Source organism: Vombatus ursinus, unplaced genomic scaffold, assembly GCF_900497805.2.
Source record: "Vombatus ursinus unplaced genomic scaffold, bare-nosed wombat genome assembly UNPS02014773.1, whole genome shotgun sequence".
NCBI classification, from domain to species: domain Eukaryota; kingdom Metazoa; phylum Chordata; class Mammalia; order Diprotodontia; family Vombatidae; genus Vombatus; species Vombatus ursinus.
Window position 1 is genome coordinate 10648207 of NW_020954551.1, and position 15782 is coordinate 10663988.

General features: G+C 39.7%; 1 protein-coding gene across 3 annotated transcripts in view; it reads right to left on the reverse strand.

Moving 5' to 3' along the window:
- The window catches only part of ADAMTS9 (ADAM metallopeptidase with thrombospondin type 1 motif 9), a 195313-nt gene that overhangs the window by 130582 nt on the left and 48949 nt on the right, over positions 1-15782 (reverse strand). For 2 of the 3 annotated variants that reach the window (XM_027863776.1, XM_027863778.1), the window contains 2 exons: positions 12471-12578; positions 5111-5256 (listed from right to left, as the gene is read on the reverse strand). In XM_027863776.1, the coding sequence (XP_027719577.1) occupies positions 5111-5256; positions 12471-12578 (254 nt within the window). The remainder of the gene's footprint in view (positions 1-5110; positions 5257-12470; positions 12579-15782) is intronic. The other variant, XM_027863777.1, reaches the window with a different exon arrangement.

Sequence of the window (15782 nt, forward strand, 5' to 3'; positions counted from 1 at the left end):
CACTTAAACTTTCTGATCCTCAGTTTCCTCCTAGGAAAAATATGGGTCACAATGTTATAGTACTACCTGCCTCAGGAGGTTCAAATTTGATTATGGAGGCAAATTGCCTTGAAAATCTTAAAATGTTATGTAAATATCAGCGATATTATTTGAATTTATCTATAGATGTATGTATTGGAGGGGAGGAAGTTGGGAAGCATTTTTTTTAGCATTTAATTTATTCTATTTTTAACAGACTAGCCCACTAGCATTTTTCCATGTAGTCTGCCTTTGAAATTTAGAGGAACTTCTCACTTTAAAACAATACTAACTTTTAACCCCAACATCCTTTTCTGATTATGTATACCAAACAAGGGATTGAAGAAATCTCAGAGGATGTCATCATCTATTTCAGTATTATCGAGGCATTAAAAAACACAGTAGAAGTGGGCTGGTCATTCAGTAGTATTATTATACTTAATACAGAATGAAAGGAAATCCTGAGTGACCTTTAAATGAAATCTTGGGAAAGCTAATCAACCCCAAGTGTTTCTTATCCCTGAGAAAAGTTTCACCATAACCTGCAAATAGCTGGTTAAAATCAAATCATTAAGATATGGGTTCAAATTTTGCCTTAGACCACTGAACCTCAAAATGGCATCTACCTCCCAGGGATGTTGTGAGCATCAACGAAGTCATGTATGTAACTCTCTATGTATACTCTACATAAAGTAACATACAGAAATATAAGTTATTATTAGTATTACCACTATTAATGTGGCATCAAATTGATCACCAGCCTCCAGTTTTTCACATTTCAAAGAAATTCCTCCCAACCTCAGCATTTAAAAAATAGAAAACAATTCTCATACTGAATCCAAATGTTAATAGGGCAAAATTAATTTTTCTGTAAATAGAGAACAGTGTCTTGTAGTGAATAAATACTGACTTTGAAGACAGAAAGACCTGTGTTCAGATCCTCCACTGGCTACAAGCAAATCACTTAACCTCACTGGTCCAGGCAACTTATGGAGATAGTAAGCTACAGAGGAGGCAAGGCTAGGTGTTCTTCACTGGTAGAGGGAATGTCCTCATTGCGAGTTTTCCTATGGCAATGAAGTTACAGGGCTGGTTCACAAATAAATCACATATGCATCTTCATCCTTCACAGGGAGCTTGTTACACAAAGGATATCACAGTTCTGGTCAAAAAAGGACAAATGAATGGATAGATGGATGGAGAAAGAAAGAGAGATAGAGATATGGATGAATAGGATGGAGATAGATAAAGAGACAGAGAGATAGAGATATAAACAAATAGGACAGATAAAGAGAAAGGGAGATAGAGGAAGAGAAATGGATGAATGGATAGATGGGCAGAGAAAGAAAAAGAGAGAGCGACATGGATGAATAGGATGGATAGATAGATGGAGAAAGAGACAGAAAGAAAAAAGTAGAGGAATGGATGAATGGATAGATGTATGGAGAAAGAGAGAAAGACAGAAAAAAGAGGGAGAGAGCTAGAGATATGGATAAATAGGATGGACAGATGGATAGGTAGGTAGGTAAGCAGGTAGGGAGAGAGAGAGACAGAGAGACACACAAACAGACAGAGAGAGAGAGAGAGAGAGAGATGGATGGTGGATACGTAGAGAGATAGAGAAAGAGACAGAGATGGAGGGAATGAAATGAATGAATGAATGGGTAGGTAGATGAATTGATGGACACACAGACAGATGGACAGACAGACAGGACAGCTAATGCACTAAGTACACTTTGATCAATTTTATAAGCATTTACAATGACAAGAATTGTTAAATAGGAAATCCCTTCCCTAATGAGCATGACTTCTCTTATATTTAGACCAATGCATTTATCTCTTTTCTAACTGAAGCTGTCCTAATTTATAAGCAAAATGGAAGAACCAGAAGAGAAAAGCAATGGTGAGGTACTTTGTCACCAAATTTCCATCTTGATCAGAGTTCTAGCACTAGATTCATCCCCACAATCTCAAACACTGTTCCCCAAATCTGTTAATGCAAACCGGAGGTACTTCCTCCATTCCTCAAATTAGAAAGCATACAATCTCCCAGCTTATATCAACACATGCTGCTTGCTAATTGTCTCTAGTATGCTTCTATGTATATGCTTAGACTCTGTCTATTATTTCATAGAAGATGATCATAGGATTTAGAGTTGGAAGGGAGTCTCTGGGGATTATATGGTCTAAACCCTTAATTTTACGGATGAGGAAATAGAGGCCCAGAGAGGGGAAGAGATTTTTCCCAAGATCTAATAAGCAGAGGAGCCAGGATTCAAAGCCCTGTGCTCTAACTCCCATATATACAATAATCACGTGATTATTACTCTATTTTAAAAATCATGACAATGCATAGTCTCTAGATTCTGAACCAACACAACATTCCTTTCAGATGAATAATGTGAAATCAGCAGGCCCATTAAAACAAGTACACATGTGGTTTTAAAAGGGGCTATGCATTAGGTGCTAAAGGCTATGAACCTGAGAAGATGCCAGTCTCCAAGCTAAGAAGGAGCTGGTGACTACAAGAGGCCCATCACTTATTGAGGGGAGGATCTATCTCTCGCAGGAATACCTTTAAAGAACACTTTTCTGTACTTTTACTCTCTCTTGGATCTGGTTTTTCTCTTCTAAATCATTTCCCCACTTAAACTGATTTCCCTAATTGAGGAAGGAAACTGGATTTCTGGGAATGCGAGTGTTAAGATGTATTTTAACACCTCTATTTTCAATAATCCAATCTCTTTCCTTTGTTAGTCCCTTACCCTCTCTGGGCTTTGGTGGTGGCCTGGAAGGGCCCTTCTAGCTCTAAAACTTTCATCAAAGCATCCTACGGGCCAAAGAACTAATTGAGCATCTACCATATAGCCAGTACTAGATTTTGTTTGTAAGGTGGCAAGCAATTAGTATCTGATGAAAAAAGAGCTCTGTATGAAGCTCAAATAAGGCTGTACACATATACATATCTACATATCATGCACACATATATACATATCATACACACACGTTAATACACAAATACACACAAATGGTATTCTGTAAACCTTAAAACAAAATGTGAATATTCACAATCACAATAGTTATTATATAAATATGCATACATATGCATACATTTATATGTATACATGTATAAATATGTATACATACGTATTATATGAATATATATACTTATAAATATGTATACATTTGGTAAACTTTAAAACAAAATATGAATATTCACTATTGTAATAATTATTCTATAAGTATGTTTATATACACATATATACTATTCTGTAAACTAAAACAAAAATATTCACTATCATAATAATATGATTATATAAATATGTATTATACACATATATAATATTTGGTAAATCTTAAAACAAAGTATGAATATTCACTATCATGATAATAATTATTATTATATAAATTTATTATTATGTAAGATTGAAACAATTTAAAATCTTGAAAAATATCTGGACTTTCTAGTTGTTTAAGGGATATTCATCTCCCAGTAAGACAATAAATTATTATTATTATTATTAGTAAACTTATATTAAGTGCTTACTACAGGTCAGGCACTGTGATGAGTACTGGGGATACAACCCAATTCAACACCTATTTAAAGGCCTGCTATGTCCACGGCCCAGTGGTCAGTGATGGAGGGCACAAATACAAAATGAGACATTTCTTGTCTTTGAAGAGCATATATTTTACTACTCCTTGAGTACAAACCTTGGTCTTCTATTTCTTTTGTATCATTGCATTTGGTAAAAACATATGTCAGGGACTCAATGAAACTTCATAAAAAATAAAAGATGGACTCACCAGCCATCTCCACTTTGGAGTGACTCTTGATCTCTAGATGCCGCTTATTCCCAAACGGCATGTGCTCTACCAAGCTGATTGACCCCAAACCTGATCACTTTGATTGGTTTATAAATCTCCTACCCTGTTGAAAACTGAAAATCTCCCCCCTTCCAGGAATATTCTTTCCTGCCACAAGGATATTTTCAGCTTCTAAATCCTTCAAGCATTTTGAGCCATTGTTACACAGCCTGGGACCTGTTCCCACAGTACACTGTCTCATTCACTCACTGTTTTGCAGAGATGCCCCATGGCATGCTAAATAAAGGGCTAGACCTGCAGTCAGGAAGACCTAGTTGTGAATTTTATTTCTGGTACATATTGCTTAGGCAAGTACCTCTGAGCCTCAGTTTCCTCATCTGGGTTGACATAAGACTTAAAAGAGATGAAATATGGAAAGCATTTTGCAAACTTTTACATACTATGTAAATATCAACTATTATTATTTGCATAGGCACATCCTGAGTCATGAGCAGATGCAAAATTCCTCAAGATCAAAGACTGTCTCTATAATATACACACACACACACACACACACACACACACACACACATATTAATGCCCACACCTCCTAGTATAGTATTTGACAGAGAGAGGCTTGAAAAATAACCACAGACTTCACTTGGCCACATTAGAGCTGAATGTGTGGCATTTCATGTGTCAGCTGAACACTGACTGGACATCATTTACTCCAGTTCTGACACTCACTAGCTGGGTGACTTCATGCAAGTAACTTACCCTCTCTGGGTCTCAGCTCTGCCACAAATAAAATGAAGAGGGTAGACTTAGGAAGACCTCATTTTATAGATGAGGAACTGAGATGCCAGAGAAGGCTTAGTGACTTGTCCAAAGCTACATAGATGGTAAACATCAGAGGAAAGAATTGAACCTGTTTTCTCTAGATCTCTATCCCAACTCTGACAGTCTATGATTTAATGACACTCCCATTAATAGGTATTTAGAAAGGCCTGGGTTTGAAGCCCACTTCTATCACTTACTGGCTATCACCTTGGGCAAATCACTTGAATTTCTCTGAGCCTCAGTTTTCTCACTTAGAAAATGGGGGTAATATTATATCCAAAGTGCCTTCCTCACAGGGCTGGTATGAGGATCCCAAGAGAACATATACTTAAAGCACTTTGCCAGGTTATACCACTAAGCTGTCAGCCGTTACTCAACTGCCTCAGTCAGTACCAGATTCTTTTTACCATCCACTTCAGACAGAAAGAAAGGTGCCAGTATTTACTCAGGTCTGTTGCATTCTCGAGTGGCTGTTTTGATGCCACCACCGCAGGTCCTTGAACAGGTCCCAAAGTGACTCCAATTTCCCCATGATCCATCGGTCCGAGGTCCCTCCAGTTCTTTGGGAACACAAAATCCATACTTGCAGTGCTGTGGACGATAAAGGAGACCTTGGTGAGTTTTTCAGATATCGAACAAATATTTTTTTTTTAATTCCACCTCTCCCCATTCCCCAACTCATAGGTTTTTCTGATTTGGCTTATGAACCTTTAAGGGAAAAATGGCTGGGTTTTTAATCATATACTTACTGAGCTTGCAGTGTGCCTCTCCCTCCCAAGCAGATATAAGCATCAGTCAGTTAACAAATGTTTATTAAGTGTTCATTACATGCCAAGCATTGTGCTAAACATTGAGGATACGGAGAAAGGCATAAGCATCATCTCTGTTTTCGATAAGCTCACGTTATGAAGAGGTAAACAACATGCAAATAACTATTGATATATTGGATATTACACACACAAACATATACACACACACCCAGAGTATAAATGAATGGCAATCTCAGATTTAACAGGGATATACTTAGCATCTACTCTGTGCCAAGCAGAGAGGCCATGTGGATAAATGATAGAAAATCATCTTCATGGAAGGAGAGACTTTGGTTTAAGTTCCAACTCTGACACATGCTGGCCATGTGACCCTGGGCAAATCATGTAACTCTGAGAGACCCAGCCAACTTTTTTCCTATAGGTAACAAAGCAGGTGCAGATTTGCATTCTGGATCTCTGGAATTCCTTCAACAGTGAATTTCCTTCTTTCAGTGAAATTTAAGCCCAATCCAAAAATAAAGTGCTGGGCATAAAATGAGATAAAAACTGAAAGGTCCTTGTCCACAAGGATGGTACATTCCACTGGTGGGATCCAAAATACCAGGCTATAAGATGCCTTTTCTGCAATGATTGGATCGGATTATATGATATACACACAAATGCATAACCGTTTTGGCAGAAGTGGACAGCTCTTAGATGGTTCTTTCTCAGGAGGCCATCGTACAATCAATGATTTCACTCAATGGATGAGTCCATTGAGTCGAATAGGCTGTGCATTCTACAGAGCTGAAATAGGTTACCTATTTATTGTCTGGGTTTATGGATACTCTTTCCATTGGCTAGTGTCTAGGGTCAATGTAAGAAAGTGGGAATACCATGCTTGTATTTTATTCTCAACCTCAGATAACAAAAGACCAAATCTTTCTTAGTGCCATAATCAACCTCGACTGCCCTTCCTACCCTATAAAAACCCAGCTCTCTAATTCCCGTAAACTTTTTCTCCAGTGTCATCCCAGATGAGACATCTTTAAAGAGAACATTTCACTTTGGGGAAAGCCCACATTTTACTGCTTCTTTGTGAGTGATTTCAAGTTGGGGGTGGGGAGGGCATTTTCACTTTGAAGGGCTAGAACAGGAAGAAGGTCCTGATGTTTTTAAAACTCTGCAGCAGGAGAAGGGGGGTAAAGGAGCTGATTTCAACTCTCTTCCATTGTTAAGGAGTGAAGGGCCTGACAGACTGTGGAGGTCATGGGAGGAAGTTTACAAAAGGAGAGTGGCAGCAGGAGGGTCTCCCCTGCTGGGGCTCAGATCGATGAAGTGGAGCTGGTGGCGGGCGGGCGGCTTCAGGAAAACTCCTCATCTCATTTTCCCATTAGAGGCTCCATGCTGCAATGGAGGCAGCAGGAGTGATGGAAAGTCAGGGGCTTAGAGGAACGTGAAAAGTTGGGCTAAATAAGAACACAGTGAGGGAATAAAAGGGAAAGGTACGAAAGTACGAGGCAGGTGAAACACTCAAGTCTGCCCTTTGATTTTTTTAATAGAGATAAGTATTGAAATTGTGGATTTACATGTTTCCTACTTTCCAGGGCATTCTCTTGTACAAAGCTGACAATTAATTACACTCTGTCCGTATCCAAATATTTGGGCACTGGTCTTAAGGTGACTGCATGGAGGCTTCAAGTACTTTTAAATAAATGATGGCAGATATGTAGTGCAGTAGCTAAAACATTCCCTAAGAGAAGAAGACCTGAGCTCAGGTCCTAAATCTGATACTTAATAGCTGTATGACCCTGATAAGTCCTTTAATCTCAGCCTCAGTTTCCTCAGCTATAAAATGAGGATGATAATAATAATAATAAAATAAAATGAGGACAATAATAATAAATAAAATAATATGAAGATAATAATAATAATAACCTATACCTCACAAGGTTGTGATAAGGATAAGGGTCAAATGGGATACTATAGGTAAAGCATTTTGTAAATTGTAAAAATCATTATAAACATTGGCTATTGTTGCTGTTATTATTATGTGCCACCTAACATCTTTATCAATATGGTAGAATTCTGGGTCCGGAGTTAAAGGCCATATCATAAGCTCTACTCTACCCAACCAACATGGCCCTAACCAAAAGAACTTAAAAAACACTGCCAATGAATCATAACCAAATCAATGTCACGGTAATATCATGATATCATGCTAATGTCATCCAGTCACTAGTTCATGACAATGTTATGGAACTAATTGCCATTTGTAATGGTATTTCTCCCAAAATTGGGTTTTGGCAGAACTAATTCATAATTGTAGGTAGTGTAAGTCTATATTTTATATTATTGCCTTAGTCTGAACATTTCTTTAGCAATAATCATAATTATAAATATAGCTAGCATTTAAATATTTCTTGAAGTTTTGCAAAAGGCTTTATACATGTTAACTCAATTGATCCTCACAACTATACTTTGAGGTGGGTGCCCTTCTTAGAGATGAAGAAACTGAGGCAGGGAACAGTTAAGTGACTTGCCCAGGGCCACACAATATCTGTGATAAGATTCAAACTCAAGCCTTCCAGATCCAAGACCTGCGTTCTACCCACTGCACCAAATACATTACTAAGAGAAACCATGGAGATCAAAATAACCATCATTCATTCCATCTGTGACAAAAAGCTAGAACCTGAAGGAAAACCGAAGGAGCTGGTTACTTAAGCTCTAAGGCCAATGGTGAGCACTCACATGTTGCTTCTGAATGTTTGAAGCTATGCATAAACTACTTGATAGTGAATATTCACTCAGATAATAAGAAAATCCCCTGAGACCACGAGTTTTCCTTTCACTTCTGTCTCCTCACATGAGCATCTTCTTTAACTTAATTTTTTTTTCTTAAGGTTTATTGGATCCCTGAGTGTAGGCCTAAAGAAACTCAGAAGAGTTAGGTAAGTGCCTGGGGTTACAAAGGCTGGGTTTACACAGGAAACAGAAGATGTTCTGCCAAAACATGCCAATGAAACCAACTTTTACTAGGCATATTAGACAAATGATAATTGCCTAGTAGGTTAGCCATTACATCATTCTGAAGTATTAAGGCTATTTGGGGAAGGTGGAGCCAAAAAAGCAGTTTGCCCTTCCTAAAACTGTCCAAAGCTATTTAAATGAGATTTCCCATAAATAGTTCATTTTTTTTTTAAAGTTAGAGAAGGGGGACTGAAAGGTCAATTTTTCCCATGAGCAGAATTAAAACAAAGGAGGTACAAACCTCCAATGACCAACAGGGTTAAAATAAAAAATGTTAATGGACTTAACAAGAGAATGGAGAAAATAAAGAGAGACATTCTGTGAGTCATTCATTAAAATAACATCATGTCAGCAGACTGGGATAGATTACTGCTGAGGGTGCATGGCAGAAAGAGGAGAAACAAAATTAACTCCAAGGCAAAGGGAATCAGAATTTGCTGGCACAAAGAAAAATGCCTTGTGTTTTTCCTGCCAATGTGATAAAAATAAAAACAAAAACATACACACAAAACTTATTTGCCAACATATCTGCCATCATTGGCATCTGTAAATTACATAAATACAAGTCAGAGGAATAAACACACATGCGCGCACACACACACACACACACACACACGTCTTTAACAAGGCATTTAAGAACTAGATGCTTTCCTCCCTGTATAACATCAAAATGTACCCTGATTTCCCTCCTCCTTAAGTAGCTTTGGGGCCTTGCTTTGGAATAGCTTAATCTCCCCCTTTTCTGAATTGCTAGCTTGAAAGGAAGGGCATCCAACTGGTGCTGCTCTTTGGGGGCCTCTGATTGAAGCAATGTTCTTATCTCTGGGGCTTCTGCACTGTGTCTTGGCCCAGCCTTCCTGATCTGTGGATTCTCTTCTAGCCTATGTATATTTCTCAACTTTGAGGGGAGCCACAATTCCCAAGGAAATGAGGCTGGGGATAAATCACAGAGCCTTGGGGCTTTATCACAAATGCTTCTCTCACAAAGATAGCCTTGTAAAAGACAGCGCTGTGGCTTCATCGGTGGCTCCCTTATACACCGACTTCAAAAACCCACACGTGGCAAGTGCTGTGATAGTTGGGGGACCAGGAGCTAATAGGGCTGGCACCAGAGTTCTTGAGACACCTGGGTTTCCTCTTGTGCTCTAGAAAGATAAATTACACTAAGTAGAATTCCTTTTCTTTCATAATTCACCCTGATCATCATTATTGTTCAAGGAAATGCTGTTAAAGGTTCTTAATGAAGTAAACACTTCATTTTAAGGGCTACTACTTATCTGCTATACTTCTCTGCTAACAATCTATGCTAGGAACAGAAAAACCCATGAGCGAGTGCATGAGTGAGACTTGGTAAAGGTCACAGCAATGCAGAAAACCAAAGACTATAAGCTCCTTGAAGGAAAAGATGGGAATTTTTTGTCTTTGTATCCCTAGCACCTAGCAGCACCTAGAACACAATAGGCACATAATAAATGCTTGCTGATTAATTGGTTAAGTAGAAGCACTTGGTGGGGGGACATCAAAGCAATTGGTTAAGTGATTTGCCCAGGATCACACAGCTAGTAAGTGTCAAGTGTTCGAGGCTGGATTTGAACTCAGGTCCTCCTGACTCCAGGCCTAGCACTCTATCCACTGCACCACCTAGCTGCCCCTAGAAGCATTCATTTCTGACATTGGCATGACACCTCCCATGTGAGACTTTTCAAGATCCCCCTAGCCACTAGTGTGCCAGCACCCACTTACCTTGTATATATTTGTATAATATATGTACACACAAATATTTATGTATATGTGTATGTGTGTACATGTATATATACATATATATGGGGGCAGCTAGGCGGTACAGTGGATAGAGCACTGGGCCTAGAGTCAGGAAGACTCATCTTCCTGAGTTCAAATCTGGCCTCAGACACTTACTAGCTGTATGATCCTGGGCAAGTCACTTAACCCTGTTTGCCTTGGTTTCCTCATCTGTAAAATGAGCTAGAGAAGGAAATGGCAAACCACTCCAGTATCTTTGCCAAGAAAACTCCAAATGGGGTCATGAAGAGTCAGACATGACTGAAAACAACTGAACAACTTTTGTGCAGGATCTGTGGTGTGTCTGATGGGCATCCACACTTAAGTCTTTGGCTTCCTTCAAGGATGAACTTTGAAGCCACTTCCTATGTCCCATGAGATCTCTCTCCTGACCCCCCACCCCAAGTTGGTAGTATCCTCTCACTTCTCAAATTCTTTTAAAATTATTTGCATGTGCATGTGTATGTACATGTATATGTGTGTATAGGTACATGTATACGTGTGTATACGTATATATGTGTGATATACTTATACATACATACAAACAAACATACTTATATAAACACTGTGGTATAGTAGAGAGAGCCTTGGGCATGATGGCAGGATATGCCCCTGACATTTCCTAGCCGTGTGTCTCTGCGATAATCACTTAGACTTCTTTTGATACAGAGAACTCCCAGCACTTAATCACCAAGTTATAGAGGAATTGTGATCTCTATAGTGGAGGGAATTCCCCATGCTGGGAAAATCCCCAGCTCTTTCATATACCTCATGTATGTCCTACCCTCCAATAAAATGGGATTATTTTTCATTTTGTTTTCATGTCCCCAGCAGCTAGCCCATAGTAGGCTCACTTAATAAATTCTGGTTGAATGGAGGGATAAAAGCCAGAACTTGGAGCGAGGTGAACAATGTATCTGGTACATAGGTTGAAATAACAGTATTTCCCACTTCATCTCCATAGCGCCATATACTTTCCAAAGCATTTCACACCATTTATTCTCACAGCCTTGGGGAGTAGATGGAGAAGTAGACACCATTATCTTCATGTGACAGCAAAGAAAACTGAGGCAAAGGAAGATGAAATAGCTAAAGTGAGGTCCCTAAACTCGTTAGTGAAAGGTCTAGGCAGGGTCAGAATTAGAATACTTCCTTGAAGCCAGCCCACCAGGCCACACTTAATACCTCCCCCATCAAATGAAGGAAGGCTGGTAACTGGATAGGAGCATAGATTTAGAATTGGCAGGGACCTGAGAGGTCATGTGGTCCAACCCCCTCTTCACCAGAGGAAGAAACTGAAGGCTAAGAGAGAGGAAGGACTTTGGGCCCAAGGTCACATGGGTAACAAGTATTGGCAGGGCTAGGATTTGTATACCCAGGTCCTGACTTCAAATTCAGCACCTTTTCCACTGTATCCAAAGGGGCAGAGAAGATCAAATCCCAAGAAGGGACAAGTGGAGTGGAAGGAAGGGAATATATAATGGGGTGTTATTGTCATAACAATTATAGTGTATAATATATAATACATTGCATATTTCATACGCCTACTGAATAGGCACCATGCCTACTCAGATATTTATCAGTGGATGAACAATTCCTGGCTTTGCTTGGTGATCCATTCCCCAACTATTTTGTATTTATTTTTTATACATTTTTGTATTGGGGTGCAATGCACCCAAATTGTCTATCTGTTCCCCACCCCACCCCATCTCCAGTAGAACGTACATTCTGTGAGTGTAGGGACAGCCTCATTTTTGTCTTTGCATCTCTACCATCGAGCATGATGCCTGGCACACAGCAGAACGTGATAAATGCTCATAGCTTGCTTGAATTTAGTTATATTGATTGATATTTACCGTATTTGAGCTTCAAATGAATTAGCATTATTTTGAAATTCCTCATGGACCCTCAAAAGGGTCTCTGGACCACACTTTGCGAATAGCTGATCTATACAAATGGAGCCCTCTTCCAACCCTGGTCACTAGTAGAAAGATTTGGATTATGACAGGTAAAAACATATATCCTAAAACATTTTTTCTTTAAAAAAAAAGCCTGCCTAGTGTTTGAGAGCTCTGTAAAAGTGTCTACTATAAGGTCAGATTTCAAACAATTATCCAAAATATCCATTTTCCACCAGAGAGGTTACCCCCATTTCTTCTTGCCTTAAAAGGTACCAGCTTTTTAAGTTGTAACAGAAAAGCAAAGCCTCTTGGGTTCTCCTACCTTTCCAGGTTCACACTCGGTCCCATCAGCCCAGGGTGTGTGCTGGGTCCTGCACCCTTTGTGAGCACCATCGATATTAATGCACCAGAGTCGTCTGCATTGCATCTGCTTAAAGTGTGAGAAGAAAGACTTGAAAATCTGGAGTAAAGGCTTATTCATATAATAACTGCCTTCTAAGGGACGCCCTCACCAACCCTGGCCCTGCCCAGTGGCTCAGCTCTGGCGCCACTTCCCCACCCCTTCCTCTCAGTTATTAGTGCTTTTCTCTCATCAAACAGCAACTACAACAATAAAAAAAAACCTTTGTATTCATTTTGTACATGTATCATATACTGTATATTGTACATGTATCATATATATACACATTATTTGTGTACATACTATATCCTCTGGTACACAGACAAATCCATGAGGGCAGGGACTATTTTGTTTTTATATCCCCAGGACTCAGTACAATGTGGCACACATCAGGCACTTAATAAATGCTTGCTAAATTGAGTGGGATGGAATGGAGACTTTGTTGCCACAAAACTCTAAATGTAGCAAAAGATGAATGTTGGCAAAGAGAGCCACAAACTCAACTAGGAAATGGAAATACAAAGGGACTGAAAATCTCAAGCCAGGTGGCACCTAGTTCAGCCCCTTTATTTTATAGATAAGGAGTGAGTTCCAAGGAAGCTGGGTGATCTGTCCAAGGTCACAGTGTGGCAAGTGTCCAAAGAAGGATCTGAACCCAGCTCCTCAAACTCTAGCCAGTTGTTTTTTCTGCTGTGGGAATGGTTCCTTCTCATAACATGCTTGACACTCTCTACCAACTGTCAGGTTTGGGAGGGAATGAGGCAAAGAAGGAAGTCTAGAACAGGGCAGAATGGAAAGAAAGGGAAGGAAAGTAAATGAGTGCAGAACAGGAGACAAAGATAGGTCAGTGATGCCTAGCAGTCTATCTACACTGATTCAGGGTGGAAAAGTGAAAAATGAGTGTAGGAAATCACTAGGAAGGCTACCACCCATGCTCTCAACACCATTATCACCATCACCACCTACACCTACACCCTCTACAACAAACTCACTATCAGTGGAGGTTCCCTGGTCTAATTCCTGACATCCACCAGCCCACCAGTCCACAAGGACACACATGGCATCACAATGATGCAAGCACAGGGGATGGTAGCTCATGGTCTTGGTCAAGGAGATAAAACAGGGCTAAAGAATGAAATCACCAGTACTTCTAGAGCAGGGGTCTTTAACCCGCAGTCTATAAATCTTTATTTTGAAAAATACACATATTTTGACCACTGCATTTTAATATAATTTGGTTGCTTTTCAATCCTATATATTTTATTTTAAAATGATTCTGAGAAGGGGTCCCTAGGTTTCACCAAAGTGCTAAAGAGGACCAGGAGCAAAGGTTAAGAATCCCTGCTCTAGAGTAGGTCCCTTTAAGTCAGGCTTCCCCAATGGGTCAATGCAGACCGAGAAATCAATATTGAAGACTGAGGTCAGTCTCCCATCTGGCTGCTCCCACCTTCCTCTCTCCTCTCCAGTACTTTATTTCCTCAATGATTTGGACCTTTTTAACTTATTAACTGTAGGCATCTTTAGCTCCCTACTGCCCCAAGCAGAAAAGACAAAGCCCTTGGTTTGGCATTTATAGTTCTTCAGGATCTGGCTCCAGTTGACCTTTATAGACTTAATTTACAGAAATCAGCATTCCCACTCATCATAGTGTGCCAGGCATAGCATGCTTATCAAATTTGCAGATGACACAAAGCTGGGAGGGATAGCTTACACACTGTCAGTCAACAAACTTTTATTAAGCACCTACTATATGCAAGGCATTGTGCTCAGTATGCTGGAGATGCAAAGAAAGGAAAAAAAAAAAAAGGTCCTTGCTTTTCAGGAGCTAAATGGATGAAAGAATCAGGATCCCAAAAGATCTTGATTGTCTAGACCTGATCTTAGATCAAATAGGTCTATAGCTTAAAGATCATACAAAATGTCCCTCAAAGGGCTTCCAGGAACAGGGAGGTGATATCCTCATTATATTCTGCCCTGTTCAGATGAGGTCTGGGTTCATTTTAGACACTACTTTTTGGGAAAGACATTGATAGGATAGAGAATATCCAGAGGAGGGCAGCCAGGACGGTGATTGGTCATGGGTAAATGTCTATTTGAGAACTGGTTGATGGAACTGGGAATGTTTCATTTAGAGAAGAGAAACCTCAGGGCAGGGAACCATATTGCTATTTTCCAGTGTGTGAAGGACTGTCCTGTGGTAATGGGATTAGACTTGTTCTCTTTGACCCCAGGAAACAGGAGTAGGAACCAAGGGGAGACGTTGCAAAGTGGTACATTTAGGTTCGGTACCAGGCAAAATTCTCTCATAATGAGAGCTATTCCCAAATGGAATGAGCTGCTCTCGGAGGTGGCAGGTTCTTCAGAGGGTAGGTGGAGACTGGAAATCTCCTAGCCAAGAACGGGCGATCATTCATTGAGTGTATTGTATAAAGGGCTTTCTTTTGTGACTATTTTTGCAGCTCTGAGTTGCTGTGACTGATTCTATGCATTTTCAGTGGGTAAGGAAGACTGAGTGTGGATGTCTCCACTTTCCCCAGCCCTCACAAGGCAGTGAGGAAATCAGAAGCAGCATCTCCTTGAAAAACACAGGCCATTATTGCTCTAACGCACATGGATAAAGCATATTCATTACCGAACAGAATCTAGTTTCTTCATTTGGAATTTGATTCCCCTCCTCTATATATGACATAGCAACTTTAGGTTAACCCTGTTATAGGGGGAGGAGAGGGAACGTCTAACCTGCTGGCTCATTTTATAGATTTCATCTGTATTACAACAAGAATTTTCTAGGATTTTAAGTATATCATTTTAGAGTTGGAAGAGATCTTACCAATCCCTATACTTTCAAACTCCAACAGATATGATCCATGACAGGATGAAGGGTTTGGAATTAAGAAAAACTGAGTTTAAATCCTGCTTCAAACACTTCCTAGCTGTGTGATCCTAGGCAAGTCACTTAACATCTCTCAACCTCAGTTTCCTTATCTGTAAAAGGAGGGGGTTGACTTTTATATTTCCTTGCAGCTCTAAATCTGATTTTGGGATGATATCTCATACATTTGAACCCCTGTGATACTCAAAATCTGTGCCACACAATTGTGCACTCAATTACATGAGCTTTAGCTTTCCCCAATTGCTTTGCTTGTCCACATATCATGTCCTCTACTGGATTTTAAGCTCCATGACGGCAGAGAGCAGGTCTTTGAAATCTTTTATGACCTCCCACAAAGAAGT